At 41.9% G+C, this 24022-nt stretch overlaps 1 protein-coding gene across 1 annotated transcript; it reads left to right on the top strand.

Annotated features, from left to right (window-relative positions):
* Window positions 1-269: 269 nt before the first annotated feature.
* LOC310879616 (palmitoyltransferase ZDHHC8B-like) lies at window positions 270-21542 on the top strand (the record flags this gene model as incomplete). The annotated part of the gene is given in 12 exon segments (XM_083794387.1): window positions 270-376; window positions 13603-13724; window positions 13845-14002; window positions 15002-15174; window positions 15482-15584; window positions 17253-17344; window positions 17432-17561; window positions 17683-17800; window positions 18132-18244; window positions 18708-19906; window positions 20134-20136; window positions 20138-21542. Coding segments are annotated over 12 exon segments (2400 nt in total). The 3' UTR covers window positions 20220-21542.
* Between the last annotated feature and the right edge of the window lie 2480 nt (window positions 21543-24022).

Genomic DNA, 24022 nt, shown 5'->3' with positions numbered 1-24022 from the left:
CACAAAGCTCCACCTTTCACAAGGATACATCAGCTATAGTGTGCCGTTTTGACGCTGCTTATTGCTTTGCCTGCCGGGTGCATCATCGGATAGGATACCGGAATATGCGGTGCAGTTCGTTCTGCCTTCTTGGGGAATATGCCTACGTTTTCGTTTGATCTGTGGAAGACGAGGGGAGGCGAAATATACGCAGACAACAGGCCACTTTACCAAATCTCCTGTTATTGCTTTCGGTAGAACGAAATACTGATGAGTGTGGAAACGACAGGATGCCCACCACCAGCGGCGTTGAAAGATTGAAACCCGGCGCCTTCATTCCAGTTTCTACAGCAGCCAGTCTCCTCATTGCATCAACTACTTTATTCTTTGTCTTCACGTAAGTTAACTCATCATAATAAGCTATAGCAGTATCGTGTGGCCTAAAGGAAAAGTTGATTTACCGTACATTGATTCGGAATTCGGATTCCCTGTTGATATGTCGTATGTCCCAAACTATAGGGCAACTCATATCTGATTGGGTTGTCTCTTAGAGTGTTGTAAGATGTCTGTCCCGTCTATCTAACTTACAATTATTAAAGGCAAGGGACTTGTGCTTGTTCATGTTTTGTATAGAAAACTGAATAGGAATTATACAGTCCATTATAGCATGCATCATATTTCATATTCTCACTGATTAAATATAGCCTACTTTCCCAACCCAATGCATTGTTGCATCTCTCTCTCTCTCTCTCTGACACGCACGCACGCGCACGCACGCGCACGCACACACACACACACACACACACACACACACACACACACACACACACACACACACACACACACACACACACACACACACACACACACACACACAGTGGCAGTGCGTATATACAGTAGTAGGCTATAATGTATACAGTATACAGACTTAATGTATATCTGTGTGTGTGTGTGTGTGTGTGTGTGTGTGTGTGTGTGTGTGTGTGTGTGTGTGTGTGTGTGTGTGTTTGCATGTGTGTGATATTACTGATATATTAATTGATGCATGTAGGAGGCATGTAACATTTTCAAGACTTTTGAAGAGTTTCTCTCTCTGTCTCTCTGTGTGACACACACACACACACACACACACACACACACACACACACACACACACACACACACACACAGAGAGAAAGGAAGTGATCATAATATCCCACTATATTACTAAATCCCCTTATATCTTCCAGTCTAGTGACACTGATGCCTACTACAGCTTAGTACTATATTGCCTAGAAATCTCAGTGTCAGCTAACTGTATTAATAAAAAAAACATTGCCATTTAAAAGTGTAATTGAGAACTAGCAATTAAGAACCATTTACATCTGAACTCTTGTTTTGTTGTGAATCTCTATGCCTTCAAAGACTAATAGACTGCTGAGAAGGCCAACCAAGGTAGATCTATGCTATAGCTTAATTTATACACCGTGGTACGACAAATAAATCAGGCTTAAGTCTGACCCTTGACCGCTGCAGCCATATCTGTCCTAGTTCTGTGTTTTCCCCTGTATCCTCTTCCTCACAGGGTTTCAATTGGTTTTTGAATGTAGGATTAGGATCCTGTCTGACCAATGATCCCTCATCTGGGAAATGTGGCTTCTGGAATCTTTGAATTTCCCATGAGCTGTTTGCATGTGTTTTTCAGGCGTCTGGAATGATATTTACGATGCCAGTTTTGGAAATGCCAGCCTGGAACTGCCAGGCTATAGGTTTTGGACAGATTTTCCAAACAAACACTAAAAACCTTATTCATGCATTCAGCTAAATTCATATCTGCAAACTGTCCCATTATATGTTTGAATACCAACAATAAATCTACATACTTAACTGTTGATGCGATCAATTATCAATATTGCCATATTCCAGAGGGATATTTAACATTATTAATTTATTTTATATTTAATTTCACTCCACCGTGCTATAATGCTGTATTTGTAAGCAATTAATAAAAAGTTTTAAAGGACTTAGAGTAAACTAAACCATGTCATGCACATTTCTTATCTAATTAAACTGGTATTTAACAGACATAAACCTCTGTAACATCCCAATTAAATTAATATAATCATATTCTTTACAGTCAAGAATGCAGGGATGTTTTACAGTATAAAATGTATGTGAATTTCTGATAAGAGAGTACGTGGATAAATAAATCAAAAAGGTAAAATCGTTTCATCCCACATTTGGCTTGAAAGCTGCTATGGCTGTTGAGTTGATTGCTGTATTGATCGACCTCAATTTTAATTCTAAAATCTCTCAACAGTCTGCTGAAGCAACAGGAAACTATAAACAAGCTGGGGGAGCTTTTTATATGTTTATCTTGTTCGGCTGGCTATTGTGATCGATTGAAATCGGACAATTCTATTTTTGTAATTTTCATAACTATAGCGGTGCCTGTTGGACACTGGCCTACTTGGAATAATGCAAGGTGGCAATGAATGCCCCACCCAGTTATTATGTCTGTGTCCCTTTCTTGCCCATATGGAGTTCTTTGTGAGGCATGCCCAAATATGGAGTCTATGCAGATGTCAGAATGATGTCAGAAGCCCAAATATGGAGTCTTGTGATGTCAGCTGTGGCCCGGGCAGAGGCCTTTTGTGGCGGTTCTGGACAACCGTGGGTCCGACCGACTCGACACCGGGCATTGCACTCCCTGTGGGGGTGTGGAACGGATGTGTCAAATTTAAAGTGGGTGGGGCGAACACTTCTCGAGTTACATGGATTACAGACGTACACACATAGACTTGGTGCATTTATGATGTTGCTGATGACTGAGGTGGGTGGGTCTTTCAGTACCTTCAGTGACATCATAGAAGTTTTTTTTTTTCTACATGCAGTTGTTCGGGTGAATTTCACCCGTGTTTAGTGATAGTGTGTTAGAGAAAGATCCCATATCATACACCCACAAGCACAATGGACTTTATATTGTTTTATTTTCTTCACTGGACCACTCATTCTCATTCTCTCATGTCCCAGGAATGGGTGAACCTGCCTCCTCCTAGTCTGAGGCAGCTTGATGTAAAACAACATGATGTTAGAATGTTGCAGGGACTTGCTCCCAATCCAACAGTTGGGCCAAGCAAGGAGGCATATACTGTATAGTTTTGGTATGACTTGGACAGGGATTAAGAACCCTGTCATAACCACAAGGCAACTGAGCTGGTAAAGTGGTATTATATCTGGTATTCAGAACTTGGTCTAATTGTTCCAACCAAGTATTCATAACTTGATCTGGTTCAAATGTATCACAACTTAAAAAAGTTTAAACTACTTACTTAAAGCTCTGGTGTTGCCGCTGAAATCAAAGTGTATCTCTGAGATCTCTTATTGTATCCCCCATGAGAGGAAATTACCTCACAAAACCTCAGCCATTCCTGTCATAATGTCTGTAGGTTTAGTATGAGTTAGCCTAAACAGTTAGCCTAAACAAGATAACAGTTATAAAGCACAGGCTGTCTGGCCATTCGATCTGGAAGTATGGAGACAAAGATTCATTCAGATTAGTGTAACAGTCAGGAAGCTAGAATCATTTTCAATAACCAGGGCGGGCATAAAGTTAATTCTATGTTAACTAATAGTTATCTGTTATGAGTAGAACATATTTTATTTCTTGCTTATCTGTCAAGTCAGCATTTGCAATGACAAAAAAAAACATAGATGGACAATTGGATATGTGCCACATTCTATTCTCCACCTTGATTATTCTGAGTGAAAGGAACTTCACTTGCGTGCGTGTGTGCGTGTGTGCGCTTTTTCACTTCAACTGCAAGTTTGATTGGCAAAAAAATAACTTTGCCTGATAAGTTTCATTAGAGTTTCATGAGCTGAAGCAGAAACTTCCTGCTTTTGTTCCTCTGGCCTTGAAAGTTTGTCTGTTGTTTCTCTGCTGCCTATTGTTAATTCATCTACGCCCAGCAGCTAATTTATGTTTCATCAAACGATGACAAGAACACAATTGTTTTAGTATACATATATTAGTCTTTAAGCTTTTTCTGCAGACATGTATGTCATTTTGTATTGACAGATGACTATGTTGCGTATATTACTGAGAGTTGTCTACATAGGTACAGCTTTAATGTACGTGACACCCTATCACAATTACTCATCACGCTGGTGTTAGTTGAGATGTTTGTTTTTCTTCTCCGGAAAAATGGTCACACAATAGGAATTAGGGATGTGATCAATCAGGAAAGACTACGTTTGGACCGATAAGACCCTAATAAGGAAGCGAACACCTTTGTGTGCATCATCGTCCTCAAAAGGTCTCCGTTCCTGCTGTCCATTATTACATTATAAGCAATGCTTGAGTTTTCAAAACAAAACGGGGTCAGCAGTTCAAATGTCTCTGGTGTAGGGGTTATAAAAAATCTGTAGAATACTGTCGATGACAGTCAATCATTGCAAATGTTCTTGTGTACTTGCATAAATAAAATAAATTAAATTCCTCTCAGCCCATAGTGCAACAAAAAAAGGCACACATAAATATCTAAAAATAAACAAAAGGCAAGGCAAGTGTATTTGTATAGCACATTTCAAGGCAATTTAGAAGTGCATTAAGCATTAAAACATGAAGACTCAGATCATTAGGCGAATAGACACAGACTAATTCTAGTCTGTCTTAAGACACTGCATAACTGTAGGCTGATGTTGGTTGCGCTGTCCATTACAAAAAGTAACGTGTTTTCAAACAAAATAGTGCTAGTGTAGATGTAGAATGAGTTCATAGAATACACCTTAGCTGAGCTACCAGAACTCCCAGCACATCAGGCAAGAAAGCTGAACCTAATTATTATTGTGTGTTCAACTTTGGAATAACATTTTCTCATTTTGATGGTCTGTACAGAATCGTTTGTAATCGTACATCTAAGACAAATTATATAATAGGGATGACTTTTATCACATTTGATTCAGTGTGACTCACAATATTACTGGTAACAAATCACAAAACACAGAAGGAGCCTTGGCTGCCTTTGCAGTGCTGTGCTTACGCTTGACGAATCGAACCCTGATTTATACTTAGTCGCGCACTGGCGCCGAGCACTGAAAATAGCCGACCTACAAGCTCACAACGGGTCGCTACGCGACCCGTTGTGAGCTTGTAGATCAGCTATTTTCAAAGTATAAATCAGGCCTAAGTGGTGTCTGTGCCACTGACCCACTGCGGGGCCGAGGGCAATGTGCAGATTGTCGAGCGGCTTAGCATTCTGTGTGATTTAATACATCTCATGGCTCGGCCGTTTCATTAGGTGGGGCTTGTCTGACCACACTGCAGTGTAATGAACTGTCCTTCCCCGTCTCTCCAGATGGTCTCAAACCAGCGAGGGAGGAATGGCCGTCCGTGTACACTGCAGTGCACAGGCATCCATACTTTAATCCCTGTGATGCTCAACCTATTTCCAATGCAAGGACCCCCCCCCCCCCCAGTTTGATATGCAGTGTAAAATTAGTGTAAAATGAAACCAAATGGACCCATAAGGTTTAATTTTATGCTCTAAAGTTAAAGATCTATCCCCTTTGGTTACCAACTCTCCATCATTTAGCTGGGGACCACATGGAACCCCCGATGGACCACTGGTGGTCCGAAGCGACCACTGGTTAAAAACCACTGCTCTACACGAAAAACAGCCGAGCTTGTAGATCTGCTAATGTTTCCCCCAGAATAGGGGTGCTTTTTGATTTGGTGGACACCCTACAGCTGTGGTTCCCAAACGTTTGAGCTCAAAGACCCAAAAAAGGAATTTGATGGATCTACAGATCTAGCAGATATACAAGCTCACAGCAGGTCGCTTTTGCACCGCATTGTGACGTTGTAGATCGGCTATTTTCACTACTTAAACACTTTGCAGATGCTTGTCTCATTTTTAAGATCTTAAATGGACTTGCACCTCCACCACTGAACCAGTTCATAGATCGAAGGAACAGTGGTGACAGAGCAACAAGGGCAACTACCAGAGGGGACTGTGAAGTGCCAATCAGACGTAGTGTGTTTGGTAAAAACAGTCTTCTCTGTTAGAGCCTCCCATCACTGGAACAGTCTCCCCACAGAAGTAAGAGAGACTTCCAACTATCTGACCTTCAAATTCAACCTGAAAAGGTGGCTAAAAACAATTCAAATCTGTAATCACTTTGTCTTTCTTTTATCTGTTGTACTGTGTTTTGTATGGACGTAGTGATGGGTGCCTGCACATATGCACACATGGCATCAACGCATGGTGTTGTGTGCAGGCGCCCTACACCCTGTCTTTCTTTTATCATTTACTTTTTAAGAGCCTGCCCAGGGACTACAGATGAAATTTAGCTTTGGCTAACTCTGGCCCATTTACATTGATGTGAAAACTGACATGTTGATTAATGAGCGTTGTCCCTGTCAAATAAATAAATAAATACTTCTTAAACATGTTTTTTCTAATTTATGGAATTTCTTAGATTTTTCTTTGATTTCTTCATGAAATTACTGGAAAAACATAATTGAATTTTATTTTATAATTCAGTTATAATTCAAGTTTTAGCTTTTTTGTGAATGTTTTTTGAAAATACTTTAGAAATAATAATTAAAAACAAGAAAATAATTAAAATGTAGAAAAAAGTAGAAACTAAAAATAAAGGGAACAATAAAAATGTGTCTGTGACCCACAATTGGGTCCTGACCCACTGTTTGGGAACCAGTGCCCTATAGACTAGAGGTCCCGAACCCCCTGTTGAAGACCCTTGCATTAGACATTTGATGTCTGAATTACAGACCCATAAGGGTCCATTTAGTTCCTAAATCCTAACTATCAGTTATTAGCCTAGCAGGTAACCCCCACGGCTGGAGTAAATCCGATGACATCTTGCAGGGAGCATGAATACATTTTCTCCATGTCACCTGATCTTTGTCCAGTTATTTCTGACAGGGATTTTTGTTTGGAATTATACTCATCATTTTAAGTAATAATTTTAACATTCTCTTTTTTTTTACAAATGAAATGGATATATGGATAGTGGGTCATACTTGGATGATACTTGGTTGATTCATTCTTGGATATAAACTGCCTCAGTTTGAATTCAAATTATACCAATATAATTTCAGTATGGCGCAAATTTAATTCCAAGACTATTTGTAACATTGTAAAGAAAGAAAATTTGTAGGAGGTAACACAAACAAGTTATGTTCAGCTTGTCGTCACCTTCTTAAACTAATGATCAAAGTAATTTTGTAAGTTTTTCCCAGAAAAAAAAAATGATCCAAAACAAAACTACCAGTATATGATATTTCTTAATCATTTCACGTTTATAACAATTTAACTATTTAACTTAAAATAACACTGTCTGTCAGTTATCCAACATAAGAGGATTAAATATGATTAAACCTGACTTTAGGCCAATTTACTTACTGACTTGAGTCCTGACTTAGACTTCTTTTGAAGGGGCAGGATCTTTTTCAATTAGGACTGGCGATTTTACCAGAGGTGGCCAGTGTCATGAAGAGCTGACTTAGGCCAAAGCATAATTTTCCTCAAATGACTTAGGTCATTAGTTTAAGAAGGTGACGATGTAGAAACACATGTGTGAACTGCTGGCTATAAACAATAAAATCACACCCGTGTGAACTGAGCAGGCTGCTCAACAACACCGCTGGCTGGCTGGCTGGCTGCAATTATAGAGCTCAGTGTGAATGGCTCAACAGTGCCACTTTACTGTAGGTCACCCAGCAGTATTGCAGTATTGCAGTAGTGTAAAAAAAAGTATTGCACATAATTTCATGTATGTGCAAATGTACATGATAAAACTACTCCTTGAACAACTAAAGGCGACAAAAACAAAAAATCAGGTGGATCTCGATTTATTTTCCTTTTTGTCAGGTCAAAACTGACTAATGACAGCTCAAGAAATGTAAGCGACCTAGTCATAAATGGAGCGAGCTAGTCATCACTGGGAGTACCACCCCATGCCACCTAAGCCAATTAGGTAGTCTGACCCATACTCTGAAACGCCACCAGCCAATCACGTAGCAGTAGTAGCGACTAGCGACCTAGTCATGATTGCCTGCCAGCTATGACACACGCACCACAGAAGGGCTGATTTCACCCAACACCCATATGCACACGCCGCAACAGAGCGCGGCTAATGTTATGAGCTAACTGGAGAGCAGGAGACGGAGACAGCGTTTGTTTCACCTGATAAATATGACTGTCATATTTATTGTTTTTCTCTTTGGATCCACTTGGGAAAGGCATGGCTTCATGGCAAGGCCATTATGTCAGTCATTAGTGCTTCTCAAACTTTTTCATAGCAAGAACCCCCAAATTGATATACTCCAGCCCCATCTGAAAATGTTTTGTCCAGGACCTCCAGAAGAGCAGATTTATATGAAAAATAAACTCAAAATGATTCAAATTTGGGATCCCCCCCCCCCCCCCCCCCCCCCCAAGGACCCCTGAGGGTCCCAGGAGTCCAGGACCCCACTTTGAGAACCAGTGATCTATGACTCGGAGGTACCTCGTTGAGCTACTGGCAGTGTGAATAAGAAATATGCCGCTGATTGGCCCAGCATTTGCAAGATTAGCCCCGGAGATGGACGGACGGACGGACGAAAAAAAAAAGAATGTAAAAGTGTGCAACCAGGGTTTTTTTGTGTGTTGTGTGGGCACACAATGTGTTAACATGAAGCAGCTAGATTGTACACCCCCTGGACATGATGCTACATGTAGCATGTTGCAGGGACTTACCCCCAATTTCTTACTTAAGTTCGTATTTCTCACAAAATAATATAGCTTGCTTGGTTCCTGGCAGGTACAATCCACGATTTACACATCTGTGGATAGATAGACCACCAGGCCTGGCAGAGATACGCGCTTTGCAGATCACCCCTTTCTTGTGATTTAATCAATCTTTTGAATGCTTGATAGGTACATACTTACACAGAGATGGCTAAACCGTATGTTACACAGCTTAATGTAACTGATAGCATGTTCTTACATGAAAAAGACTTGGATACAAATCCTCCATGTTCAGCTTTAGGGGTGATCGTATTATGTGCCCCTTAATCTATATGAACCACAATGCATTTCTAAAGCTCTTATAATTTGATAAATATTATCAAATATATTATATTTGTTGGAATTGAGAGATTTGCTCAGAATTGTGATGAAAAGCATAATTATTTCCATTACTCTTTCATGAGAAACGACATTTTAACAGCAATATGATACGCATCACGATACATGGTTCACAATACGATACATGGACGATATTGGTTCATTCATGGCGATATGATACGATTCACTGATTTAAAATCAATACAGTAACTATTTAGCAAAGAAATAAAATCTGTGTGAAACATGTGTTAGTACAGGTTGTTTTAAGGGAAACATGTATTATGGATATAAATAATAATAATAAGTAAACACAGTGATTATCTGGCAAATATATGGACATTGTATGGCAAAAATATGGACATTGTATTTGAAAACATATGGACAAACCCTCACCTTCACATGAACACAGAGATTACACACATTTATCGATAGACCAAATGTAGCTATGTACGTATTGAATCATTTTGCATTGCAAAATGATCCGATACCGATTATTTCAATTGCAAAGTCAAAGAATACGATATGTTGCCGTTTACATATGGATATAATTCAAATGAATTCGGTTGAAATTCAACTTGATATTTCGAAGAAGTTACTATATCGTTATACCCCTAGTATTTACCGTCCTATTGTAGTACACAGAGTGATATATATTGTATGGTGCATCCTGACTGTATGCTCTCTCTGTGCGGCATCTAATGGGAGGATTCCGCAATAACGGGCTGGCAGAGTGCTCTGTAATCCAGAGTTCATAATCCAGGGATTACTGGTTTTGCAGCTGGCATAGCATCGCCAGGCATTCCTCTGGGGGGTGCCCCTCCCCCTAACCCAGAACCTGCTTGGGGTTTTGGGGACTAGAATATCTGTGAGAGAATAACTGTCTCTTTAAAGCTTTGGTTATAATATTTGAACTCTGTTGTATTTATTACTAATACTCTAGCGTCCCTCTTCTTGAGGCTATGAAGTGTTAATGTCAGAATTTAACATAATGCAGTGGATCAATTTTACATGATGATCCTGGTCCAATGTGGTCATTGTCACACTGTCTGCATTCAACAGTCCAGGAGAATCAGACATTTTCTATTTATATAAACGACACCTAACTACAAAATATGTCATAGTATTCTCTACTTTTGTATTTCAATGCCATGCAAAAAGGTCCCAGAATATATAGGTTAAGAATGCAACCATTCAATCAAACGCTGTCGTTAATATAATCCAGTGAACCCCTCGCCTGTCTACCACTATAACCTGATTACACTGCTTCCCCCTCTAATCTCACACTATAGAGATAATCATACTCTCATTCTGTTTAATTCAGCAGTTTTAGCCACACTCAGCAACTTTGTGGGGTAAAGATATGTTTTTCTAAGCGTTGAGGTTACACTGACAAAAGGCTTTCTGGCTTCAAGACAATCAGGACAGCACATTGTATACTATATACTGAGGTGCGAGAACTCATTTATAATTGATAATTTTAACAATATGCATCTTTAGTTCTAGCACACTTCAGGAATTGATCTATAATAATTGTAAATGCTTAAAATAATGTATTTTCATACTAGACCTGTACGTGCCCGTCGTCTACCGGCCTACTTGAGAACGATGCAACTTGGGAACCTAATAATACCCATTGTTAACTTGTCATAGCACCCGTTTTAACTGTCTGTCTGTGTCCCACATGGAGATCTCTGTATCTGCCTGTGTGTGAAGAGGGCAAACTGACTGACTGTGGTTAAGTAGGCTAATCAATTGTCAGGTGTGGGGTTGCCATGGCAATCAATTGGCTGAGGCAGAGGCTGGAAATTGCACAGGTGAGGGGAGTTAGGCTGATTTGGCCCACTGGCAGAGCCTGACCAGAGCCTTTTGTGGTGGTTCTGGAGAACCGTGGGTTGACCCTGGGCACTGCACTCCCTGAGGTGGTGTGGAACGCGTGTCGAATATGAAGTCAGTGGGGCAAATGGTTATCGAGTTATGTGCATTACAACCGTACACACGCAGACACGCACGGTCCTACACATTTATAGTAGGACTAGACCTGTACGTGCCCGTCGCAGTCGGCCACCGGCCTACTTGGGAACGATGCAACTTTGGAACCTAATAATATACGTTGTCATAGCACCCATTTTAACTGTCAGACGGTGTCCCACATGGAGATCTGTGTATGTGCCTGTGTGTGAAGACTGCAAACTGAAAAGTGTACTTGGCAATCAATTCGGCCCACTGGCAGAGCCTCAATTGGCTGAGGCAGAGGAGTTGGCCTCATCAGGCCCACTGGCAGAGCCTGACCAGAGCCTTTTGTGGTGGTTCTGGAGAACTGTGCGTCTGACCGATTCGATACCTGGCACTGCACTCCCTGTGGGGGTGTGGAACGCGTGTGTCGAATATGAAGTCGGTGGGTTAAACAGTTCTCGAGTTACGTGCATTACAACCATACGCACGCACGCACTCACACACGTTCGCAGAGACGTGGCGCATTATATAGTAGATGATTGGCTACACAGAGCCTGCACATTTTTAAAGACAATCGTATAGCCACTTCGAAGGGGTCTGAAAAATCTAACTACATAATACATATTGATCACATGACCCCAGAGTTAATGTTTACCGGTTTGTGTGAGTTTTGGAAAAAATCTGTAGGAGTGGTAGCAAAAAGTATTGTTTTGAAGAAAATGCTAAATGATGGAAGATGTCATCTGGGGCCAATATGAGTGATAATATTTTTTATTGTACAAGCTGCAGTCCAAGAGTTATTGGCCAAAATGTTGAATGTTTAGTTTTGTTGACTATAGAGATAATGTGTACAGATTTTCACAGGGCAGCCATTCTCTGGCAACTGCAGGTCATCTCCACCTGGGTACTGTAAGGAGTACAGTATGTCTCTACATACCAACATATGTCTGTTGATCTTGATGTCATTATTACCCACACCTGATTCAATTAATTATGCCATGAACATTGTCCTTAAGAAACTTCACATTTGCCTTGATTAAAAATAACTACGGTCAGTGCACAAGGAATGTGTCAATGATCGGTACAGCAGTTTCTGAGATTACGTCTGTACACGCACGCACAGCCCCTCAGTAGTTCCCAAACTGTGGGTCAGGACCTCTAAGGAAGCCCCAAATTATTGTTTGGGGGTCCCCAAATTATTTAGCCTGTTTTTGTCTAGCAAGGGGGAGGGGTTTACCAGGCTACAGATGATTAGCTTAACGTGCTAAACAAAGGTAATGACAGTCAACACCGAGGACAAAACCATTGCCACTGCAGACGGGATGGTGCTCGAGTACCTCGGGGCCTGGACTGCCTCAACTGAACAGGATCTGAAGGTTCGGAGAGCACTTGCCTGGAAAGCCTTGCACGGGATGAGGAGAGTGTGGAAATCAGACATGGGAGAAGACCTTAAGAGGCGGCTGTTCATAGCTACTGTGGAGTCAGTACTGCTGTATGGGGCAGAGACATGGACCCTCACAGTACAACAGGAAAAAGCCCTGGATGGAGTCAAACAAGAATGCTACGAATGGCACTAGGTGTCACATGGACGGACCGCATCAGAAATGTGGACCCATGGGCTGCTGAAAAGTCGTCTAGCAGCCGTGGGGACCTACCACAGGTCACGGACAAAGTCAGAGAAAGAAGGATGAGGCTGGCAGGGCACTGCGTCAAGCACCCAGAACTTCAGGCAAGTAAATTTACTCTATGGGAGCCAACCCAGGGCAAAGCCAGGAGGGGAAAGAAGCGTACCACCTATGTGGATGTGCTGCGGCACGACAGCTTGGCTGACAACACTGCAGAGCTCAAGAACCTGATGGATAGGAATTTGTGGAGGGCAGCGATCCAGGAATCCCGAGTTAGTGTTGGCTAGACCTCACTCTCGCAGAAACTAGCTTAACGTGCAACATTGTTTTTTCACTCAACAGTAAACAAACCAACATACAGTTTTAAGTGTACAGTATACAGGGTATCTGCACATTTCTAAAGTGACCATTTAAGGATTTCTAATACCGTTTTAATACTATAGATATAGCTCATGCAGATTGCCCATTTTCACAATATTTAAACCAGTCAAACTAAATGTAAGGCCTCAACTCTGCATTTCTCACCTAATTATAGTAAAAATTATATGCGCTAATGAACGGTGACGTAATCGTTTCTAAAAAGCTCCGTTTTGCATGACTACACAGATCCACTGATCCGGATATTTTGGAAAATCTATTTATCAAAAAACCTCAGTTTGAGTGGCCGAAAACGCTGTTTGCGTGTGGCTGAAAGGCCCAAACTCACAAAAAGAAATGCGTTTAGCAAAAGATCCATATAGGACCAGCCCAGGCCTAAGTCTGTATGTGTTAACAAGAGCTTTTGACTACATAATATCTACTATTGGATCCATTTGAAAACAGGTTATTTTGTCAATTTCCTGAAAAGCAACCGTTTGACATTCTGTTACAACTTAAAAGGGATCTGCCCGACAATGACGATATACATATACTGTATATTTGTGTGTGTTCAGATGTCCGTGGGTTGCTGTGACGATCTCTCCCGGTGTGCCACCATGCTGTGCTATCCTCTTCCTTTTTGTCCTGGCCAACTTCACCATGGCAACCTTCATGGATGCAGGTGTACTCCCAATGGGTGAGTACAGACACAGTTATGTTATCACATTAAGGAGTTGTGCTTCCTGTAAAGGTTATTAGTAGCTGCTATTTTACATTTGTGTGTGTGTGTGTGTGTGTGTGTGTGCGCGTGCTGCAGCTAACGAGGACGAGGACAAGGACGATGATTTCCGTGCTCCACTGTACAAGAACGTGGAAGTGAGAGGGGTCCAGGTGCGCATGAAGTGGTGTGCCTCATGTCACTTCTACAGACCCCCACGCTGCTCCCACTGCAGCGTCTGTGATCACTGTGTTGAGGTTAGACACATGTGTTAGACACACACACACACACACACACACACACACACACACACACACACACACACACACACACACACACACACACACACACACACACACACACACACACACACACACACACACACACACACACACACACACACACACACACACACACACACACACACGGAGCAGTTTGGGGTTAAGTGTCCTGCTGTGGACACCTCGATACATAGCAGAGGTCGGGTATCGAATCTGGGACCTTCTGTTTCCCATGCAGGCGGCCATGCTTGTGCATGTAATTAGTAAGGCATAGATAGATGAAGGGAAAGAAAATGGCTGTGGAATTGAGGTTGGCGAATGGATGAATGAAGGCTTACAGTAAGCTTAATGTAGGTGCCGCCGTACGAGGGTGTTACGCACCACAAATAGCAGATCTATATTATGCTCACAATGCTTTGCTGATTCAACACATTGTAGATTTGCTATTTTTGGTGCACGACTCCATACGACAAAGTATAGATCGTGGCTTAAAGGAAAGTGAGTAGGGCTTATGTGTGAGCCAGAGGGTATAGCCAAGTAGCAGTGGGATAGGGAGGAGTAAATAACGAGGGATTGGAGTAAATAACAAGATATTTCTGTAGAGTGGAGGAGCGAGAGAATGATCGACAGAGCACAACAGGGGGAGGCAGTGAGATCCCATTAATCAGGTCAATCCTTTCCCGTAGAATCTACGTTATCTATGGCGTAGATCTTTTCTGGTCTCTGTGGAAATGAAATTTGAAAAAAGGTTTTAGTGAGATAATACAAAGCATATTAGACAAGTAATTAATCCTCCAAAATGTTTTGCGTGCATTATTACTGCATTAATAACCACTCAATCTCAGTGAAAGCTAAATGATTGCCAACTGATTGATAATGACCTGGTGACAAATGATAGCGAAACGTACTGTGTCTTTTTTCCCTCTTTCCTCGAAGGAATCCATCAGTAGCTATTTTATCCTTTTCTTTTTGTAGGACTTTGATCATCACTGTCCCTGGGTAAACAACTGCATTGGGAGGAGAAACTATCGATACTTTTTCCTGTTTCTGCTCTCCCTCACGGTGCATATGGTGGGTGTGTTCACCTTTGGCCTGCTCTATGTCCTAAGCCACCAGGAGGACCTATGGCAGGTGCACTGCACTGTCACGTATCCTTTAGCACACTGGCTGTGCAGATGTATGCGTGTGTGTGCGTGCGCGCGTGTGTGTGTGTGTGTGTGTGTGTGTGTGTGTGTGTGTGTGTGTGTGTGTGTGTGTGTGTGTGTGTGTGTGTGTGTGTGTGTGTGTGTGTGTGTGTGTGTGTGTGTGTGTGTGTGTGTGTGTGTGTGTGTGTGTGTGTGTGTGTGTGTGTGTGTGTGTGTGTGTGTGTGTGTGTGTGTGTGTGTGTGTGATGGATTGAATATAGAATTTCACATGGGGTAATGAAAGAGCATCTTCCTTGACAGCAGCTTACAGGTTGGTTGTGATCAGCGTATCAGGGTTGTTCCTTATCCCAGTCCTGGGCCTGACTGGCTTTCATCTGTACTTGGTGTCCAGAGGACGTACTACCAATGAACAGGTTGGTCTGATCTACATATAAATTGGAAATGCTGGCAGGGGACACCCTGCAAGCTCCACATAATATCCAAAGTATCACACAACACAGCAAGGTGCAATCTATTTCCAGTAGATAAATATACTGTAAAATATCTAATCTTATAAGAGACATCACTCAGCAAAGTTATATCAGGCGTTGGAAGAACTATACTACTAATGAATCACACTGTTAGCACAAATGTAAACTAGAAATATTTGTGTAGGTATAGGCCTACTAGGTTATGGTTTATTATGTTGTCCAAAAATCGGCCTCCTGGTGGTGCTATAACAGACCAATGTTTCACTGCAATCGGACACTGCCTCCATGTTTTGCGGCATTTCGTTCGAACTGAGCCACTCCTGCAAACTTTAGACCCTTCCCCCATTAACATTGATGAAATGTTGCTACATGTTACTACATGTTCTGGCGCTACAAGAATCAATGGCTTATCGGTGAGGATAATTAGGAGGCTGAGGGAGGATGAGACTGGCTGGACACTGCATCATGCACCCAGAACTGGTGGCAAACAAACTAACACTGTGGGAGCCAACCCAGGGCAAAGCCAGAAAAGGAAAGAGGCGCACCACCTACAGTAGATAGATACATGGCGGTGTGACAACTGAGCTAACAACACTGCAGAGCTCAAGACCCTGATGCTAGGCAGGAGGGCAATGATTCAAGAGTTAGTTGCTGTTGGCTAGTCTGCACTCTCATATCACATCGCTGATAATTAGCTGTTTGCATTTGTTTATTAAGTGTGATTTTGAGAACTTTTTCACCATATTGAGGGTGAATGAAATGTCAACTTAGAAGTACAGTAGAGATGTCCCGATACTGTATCGGTATCGGGAAAAATATCGGATCAGCCCTTATTTGTCATATCGGGTCATATCGGTAACGGCGAATATGCCAGTCTAACCAGCGATCCGACACAGGGGTAAGGGGTTGACCCTATGGCAGGTAAATAAAATGTTGGGACATGTGGAGTTTGCTTTCGAGTTGCCCAAACTGCAAGTGGACATATGAGTGAGGAGTCTGCTATAAACACAACACGAGATATATAGCTAGATAGCTGTTAACACAACACGAGATCACAACACTGGTATCGGTATTCGGTATCGGCAAACACATAATTTGTGGTATCGGGATCGGAAACGGGACATCCCTACTTAGAAGTAACGATGGTTGAGAATATTTGGCACTGTAGATAATATCCAATACAAGGTTATGCCAACCACTTTAAGGCCATTATGTTTGCACACTCTCATTTTTGCAATTCTATTACGTTGGTAGACAAATACTGTAAGTTAGTACTAACATTCTTTGGTAGCCAAATTTGAAGTCATTTGATACTACTACAAAAGGGTAGACTGTCCTGCCTGTACCTTTAACCCCTTTCTTTTATTATCATAGTTTATCTCATCTTATTTTTCTTGTTATTTTTATTTTATAGCAATCCAGTATTTTACATTATTATCTTTTGTGTATGTTATTGCTGTTACGAATGACAAATAATCTGTCTTGATGCTTGATTGTTGATACTCTCAAACGTTGAAACTATCTGTCAGATGAAAATGTGTTGGAACATGTGGGTGTGTTGTCCACATGTCACAGTAGTAGTATTTATCTCATCCTCTCATGTTCTCACAGGTAACTGGGAAGTTTCAAGGAGGTGTAAATCCTTTTACGCGAGGTTGCTGTAGCAATTTGGAATACCTGGTTTGCAGTCCCATCTCTCCAGCGTAAGAGACATTTCATACAGCATTTGATGATACTCTCAAATAAATTACTGCTATACTTTAATGGCCCTTTCTGTTCCCACACCCCAGATATGCAGCAAGGCCCTATAAGAAAACAACCGTTCATATTCAACCACCATTCCTGAGACCACACACTGGCAGAGAGAGACCAGTGAAAGTCAGGGACAACGGCATCCAGAGTCATGGTCTCCAGAATAAAGTATGCATACACAGAATATTATTTTATCGGGGCCATGGTTGCTATTTCCTCACATATGCCGAGCAACAGCATTTTAAGGTCAGGACAAGTTCCCTGAAGTGTCTGTCTCTTCTTGTGCCAGCGTTCCTCGGCTGGCACTCTGGAGGTGCCAGACATCAAACGACTGAACAACCCTGCACCACCGCTGCCACCCAAACCAGACCATGGGCTGCTGAAAAGTCATCTAGCAGCCGTGGATGGTAAACATGTCACTGCTATTCTTGATACTGGACTTTGTATTTTTGATTCGATTGTGCCTTCCTGTTATTTTTGTGCTGTGTGACTTCTCCATGCGGTCTCTTTCCTTATTCTGACTCTACAGTGTTGAGAGCCTGCACCAAAAATAATTTCATACACTATTTTACACTTGTAATCAGGTGATATGACAATAGTCATATCACCTGTAATATAATCTTAAGGATGCCTAATTTCTCATCATTTATTCAGTGGCAATAATATTTATTCCAATAAACAGTTATATGTATTGTCAATATTGTCATGTTTTTTTAAAACGTGTGACTTCTTTTTCAGATTTGGGACACCGTACCAAAACCATGATACCTGTGTCAATTCCGACTGTGCCACAGCTCCGACCTGTCCTCGAGGCAATATCCAGAGGGTCATCCCCCATTCCTCCAGAACAGGTGTCAATCGCTTTTTTACTTATATTGTGGCTAGAGTCTGACTGATATCGGTTTGTCCGATACGTATTTGAATGGGGCTGTGGTTCAATAAAATGAAGTTGGATATTTATTTGTTTGTTTTCTCATTCATTGTCAGAATCAACGTTATTGTCACAATAAAACGGTGAAAATCGTTTTTGTGCGTAGTATGGGAATTATAGTTCCCATACTACGTACAAAATAGTAATTGAAGTTAATGTTCTTGTCATATACAGAAGCTTAATATACTGTATTTACTTGAAATGTTTTAAAGGATTTGTGTTTTTAAAGTTGATTTCAACATTGTGCATCAGTAAGACTCTCCAAAATCAGGATTGGTATCCGACCCAAACATTTGGCATATGATTCTTATGACTTCTGGTGACCAGAAGTGGTCATTTATTAATTTGTTATTGGCATTATGTAATGCTTGTGTTTTGTTTAGCTGGCGAAGATATCAGCCCAACATGGGAACAACAGAGGTGCTGCCCTCACCACTGAACCCAAACACAGCCCTGGGAGACTCAACCAACAGGACAACCTGCTAGTGCAGCAACCTTTCCAGGCCAACCCTATCTCCAGCCCACTACATGTCAACTCTCTCACCCTCAATTCACGCTCCCTCTCACTCAAACATGGCTATCACCATGGCAACAAGTCCCAGTTGCCGACTATGCATTCTGAGGGTTTAGTGTGCAATCCCATGCCAAGCATGTTCCCTTCGTCCAATGTGCTGGTCAACCGCAGCAACAGCATGTCCTATGACAGCCTCATTAATCCTGGAGACGCTCATCTCCTGGCACAGAGAGGGGTACCTTCAGTGGCCTACCACACTCACTTCATGACCATGGGCCCAGATGGGACTGTAATGCAGAGGTCGTCCCCGCATGCCTATAGTCCAGTGTTTATGGGGGTCAGCAGACAGTCCCCTCAAACAAGAGACCCTTCACCCTCTCTGCAGGGCCTCACCTCTAGAGACAACTCACCCTCTTTTCAGGGACTCATCCAGAGGGACCATTCTCCGTCTTTTCAAGGGTTGATTCCCAGGGATTTTTCACCGCAGGGCATCGCCTCACGAGCTCACACCCCACCGGGTCTAACATTGCGAAATATCCAGACGCAGAGCTTGGCCTCCCGGGACCTCAGTCCACAGGGCCTGACGCCTCAGCAGTCTCCCGCTGCTCGCTACGACACTTTAACAAAAACCATCATGGCGTCCATCCAGGAGAGGAGGGAACTAGAGGAGAGGGAGAGGATGCTGCGCATGCAAGCCAGATCGCAGGCCATCTACGGCCCGGATGTAGGTGTTTATGACATCCCTGTCAGGCGCAGCCTACCGCCGGACGGCATCCGCCCCATGGGTTCTCGGGGACCGACGCCCCCAGCTTATGGCTCCCGGGAATTCCTGATGAGCACCGGCATCCTCGGATACGGGATAAGGAGTTCGCCGCTCTCCAGTTGCTCTGCCTCTTCTCTTTCTCGTGGCCCCAAGACGTCGAGCTCCCCCCTGCAGAGCAGCAGCAGCGGCAGCTTGCAAAGCAAGCCCGGGTCGTCCTCCCCGGCCTTCTCAGACAGACAGACTCAGGCACTCCCCATCATGTCCACGGCCACCCTGCCCCGCGTCCCCTCCACGTCACTCCCCATGTCCACGGCCACCCTGCCCCGCGTCCCCTCCACGTCACTCCCCATGTCCACGGCCACCCTGCCCCGCGTCCCCTCCACGTCACTCCCCATGTCCACGGCCACCCTGCCCCGCGTCCCCTCCACGTCACTCCCCATGTCCACGGCCACCCTGCCCCGCATCCCCTCCACGTCACTCCCCATGTCCACGGCCACCCTGCCCCGCGTCCCCTCCACGTCCGCCTCATCAGCCACCTCCTACGGCACCGCAAAACCATCCTCTCTCACCTACAACTCTGAAGGGAAGGACTCCACTCCTGTGGGAGGTCTGAAATGAGAAATGCTCTATCCTATAATGTAAAGATTACACTATCAAAGTGTGCGGTGTTAGGCTGTGATTGGGGCTGGGCAATACATCGATATTATATCGATATTGTGACATGAGACTAGATATCCTCTGGGATTTTGCATATCATAGAATTGTGATATGAGTTGTCTTAAGTGTTGCCTTTTCCTGGTTTTAATCATTTATGCCGTATTTTATACTTTCGTAAATTGTCTGAAAAGTTCAAAATTAGCAAAAATAGACCATCTAAAATGCTCTCTTTGAAATTCAAAACATTAAAATAATTCTAAATACATTTAGCCCTCAGCCCTAACTGAGATACTCAAAGGGTCCCAACAGAGTGTAAATAGGTTTGTTCCTGCATGCAAGGCTGTGTGAGAAACATCTGTGTGTGCAATGATAGAGGCCATTTTTGTAAATGGATCTTGAATGATGAAGACTAGGGTTGTGTCCAAAACCACATACTACATACTAGGACATTTGATTTATAAAGCACCTTTTGAATCAATGTCACAAGGTGCCATACAGTGGACAACAATGTAAAGCAATCAAGTTAAAACAAGGCACATACAATAACAATAGCAATAACACAACAAAAAGTTAAAGCAAAACATTGACCTGCACAAATAGGTCAGGTAGAAATGTCAAAAGACAAAGTGCTTATGAAATAAATAATGTTTTTAACAAGTTCTTAAAATTGTCAACAGACTCAGCAGGGCAGGGCGTTCCACAGTGTGGGAGCAACCACTGCAAAGGCCCAGTCTCCCTTAGTTACCAGTCTGGTCGCACGTATCTCCAGAAGGCCCTTGTCAGAGGACCTGAGAGATCTCACATTAGGATGTGCGCGCAGTAAGTCAGATAAAAGGTTTGGCCAGCCTATGTAATGCCTTATAGGTTATAAAATAAAATTTAGATCAATTCTGGATTTAATGGGTGCAGCCAACACCAGTGTTATATGTGCTCTGCGGTTAGTGTTGGTAAGAATTCTGGCAGCTGCATTCTGTACAAAATGTAGTCGATGTATAGAGGAAAGGCTCAGGGTACTGTGTAGAATCAGAATAGTCAAGAAGACGGGAAGAGACAAAAGCATGTATAATGTTTTCCAGTCTTGAGAAGTAAGGATTGATAGTAATATGTATGACTGGGTAACCTTCTTTACATGGAACTAAAAGTTCATGCGGTTATCAAAAAAGATATTTTGCGGTATCTGTTACATTGGATGCCAATAGGCTAAGGGACAGCCGAATCACTACACAGTAGGCTATTGGCAGCCTACTGTTTAGTATCTACTAAGCAGTAGTAGGGTTTCACTTCAGACATAGTGAAAGTAATTTGGCATACTAAATAGTATGTTAGGATGTGATTTCAGACGGGGCCCCTGAATTTAGTGTGAATCAGATACAGATACAGTATCTATAACCACATTTAGAGCAGAGGAGCAGTGCGGTGAATACAGATGACCTTATTTGTTTGTTTGTTTGTTTAAATATTGCTTTTGCGAAACGATGTGTATTTGTTTTTTTGTCTTGAGAAAATAACGAAAATCCCCTATTTAGTAATATTTTGTATGTGTTTGTATGAATAAAATGATTTGTTCATTTTGTACATTTTATCCGAATTTTTTCCCCATATTGATTTATCTTACACCAATGTTCATAAGAATGACCATAACAAAGACTTGGAGAGCAAAGGGCTTATGTGACATTTATATACATTATTTTAAAAGTCTCTATGAGCTCATCTATCAGATGGTAAAAGAATAGTCATTATAATTTTTACTTTTTAAAATGAAGGATGAAAAGCAATAGGCAAAAGTGCATTGAGCTTGGAGCGCAAAAGGCGTAAGTGCAGTTTAAGTGCATTTACACGTGCATAATTCAAGGTCAGTATCATGTCAGTATCATGGTTAGTCAAGGTCAGTATCATGTCAGTATCATGGTTAGTCGAGGTCAGTATCATGGTTAGTCACGGTCAGTATCATGTCAGTATCATGGTTAGTCACGGTCAGTATCATGTCAGTATCATGGTTAGTCATGGTCAGTATCATGTCAGTATCATGGTTAGTCACGGTCAGTATCATGGTTTGTCAAGGTCAGTATCATGTTAGTATCATGTCAGTATCATGGTTAGTCACGGTCAGTATCATGGTTAGTCAAGGTCAGTATCATGTCAGTATCATGGTTAGTCGAGGTCAGTATCATGTCAGTATCATGGTTAGTCAAGGTCAGTATCATGATCAGACTCAATATCATGGTCAGAATCAGAGTCAGTATCATGTCAGTATTATTTCAGTATCATGGTCAGAATATAGACTGATCCATGACAGGTTCAAACAGAGTTACACACTTACTGGTCGATTGAGCAGTAAGTACTATACAGACTGTATATCTGTATAAAAGTAGATTATTTTAATGTTGTTTTGATCAAATAATTGCAATCAAAGTTAGTTTTTGCTTTCCTGTAAACTTTTGAAAATGTAACTTACACCCTGATCCAAGTCCTCGATAATATATGAATCTAATTAATTTTATAATAATAAACTGAAACAATGAATAACACCAGAATACACAAACAGTCCCCATGAAATTCCATTCCAAGATATTACAACTACTATTACACCATTTTGGTTGTGTCAGGTCGGTGACATCCTCTCACGATGGAGCAAGTATTTGAAATCCAAAGATTAGGTTTAATTCAAGCAGATAAGCACAATGGAACTGTTGTCAGGATTAGAGTGTACGTGTGACTTCTTTAATATCACAGACCTGATATTAACTTCTTCGATGTCTATCATTGGTGGACAGTAAGTTCGTAACTAAGCACACTTACTTGAGTATTTACTTAAGTCATTTATTTTAGTATCTTTACTTCGGTATTTGTATTTTTGGATGCTTCAGGCCATGTCACAGAGACACCAGGGCCCTTCTCACTGCAGCACTGTGTCTCAGAGGGCCTGAAAGCCATGTGACAGGGCCTGACATCCCTGTGACCGGGGTGGTATGTTACCATGGTAGCATACTATCAAGTTTAAGGTAAATTAAGATATTTGGAAATCGATTAGATGTTTACTAATTTATATAAGCAATACACACAATAATCAATAAAAGCGAAACATTGACCTGCACAAATAGGACATACATCATCATCAAGAATGGTGGTCCCTTGTCCAACAGACGCATATGACGTAAATTCTCCATTCATTGTCAATGGCATTTAATGTTTGTGTTTAGACAACACAAACATTAAACACAGTTAAATGTAGCGCCCCTCAAAAATAAAGCTTACGTTTGAATTGAGTGTGGGGGTGGTAAGGGGCCTGGATGTTGGAGAGGGGACAATGGTCCAAAAAAGGTTGAGAAACCCTGATCTAGTGTATTCTTTCAAATGGTCTGTTTTGTACTATATTTGTATATGACGCCCTCTAGTGACAATTGTTGAGAGAAAGTGACACCATTGGGTATATTCCAGTCTATCCAAACAGTCAAATATCTCAAATATCATCTAGCAGACGTGCTGCAGGAAATACAAAGAGACCATAACTACTGTATTAAGTAGTTTTTGTTATATCCAAATCGGCCTAATATTCATAGCATATCATAGGGATCCATAATACTATAGTATTTATTTTATGGCCTATTGTATTAGTACAAAAAAATATAATTTATTTTGTGTTCACAAGATGGTTGAAGATACTGTACAATCCATCCATTTAATGTCAGCCACGAGAGCTGGTGACGAGTAGCCCTGACTACTTGTCAACCAGTAACTAAGATGTCCTACCCAGCGGGGTTCAC

This window comes from Protomyctophum parallelum (assembly GCF_964188405.1).
Source record: "Protomyctophum parallelum genome assembly, chromosome: 21".
Classification (NCBI taxonomy): domain Eukaryota; kingdom Metazoa; phylum Chordata; class Actinopteri; order Myctophiformes; family Myctophidae; genus Protomyctophum; species Protomyctophum parallelum.
The sequence above is the reverse complement of the archived record's forward strand: the minus strand, read 5'-3'. Positions and strand labels throughout refer to the sequence as shown.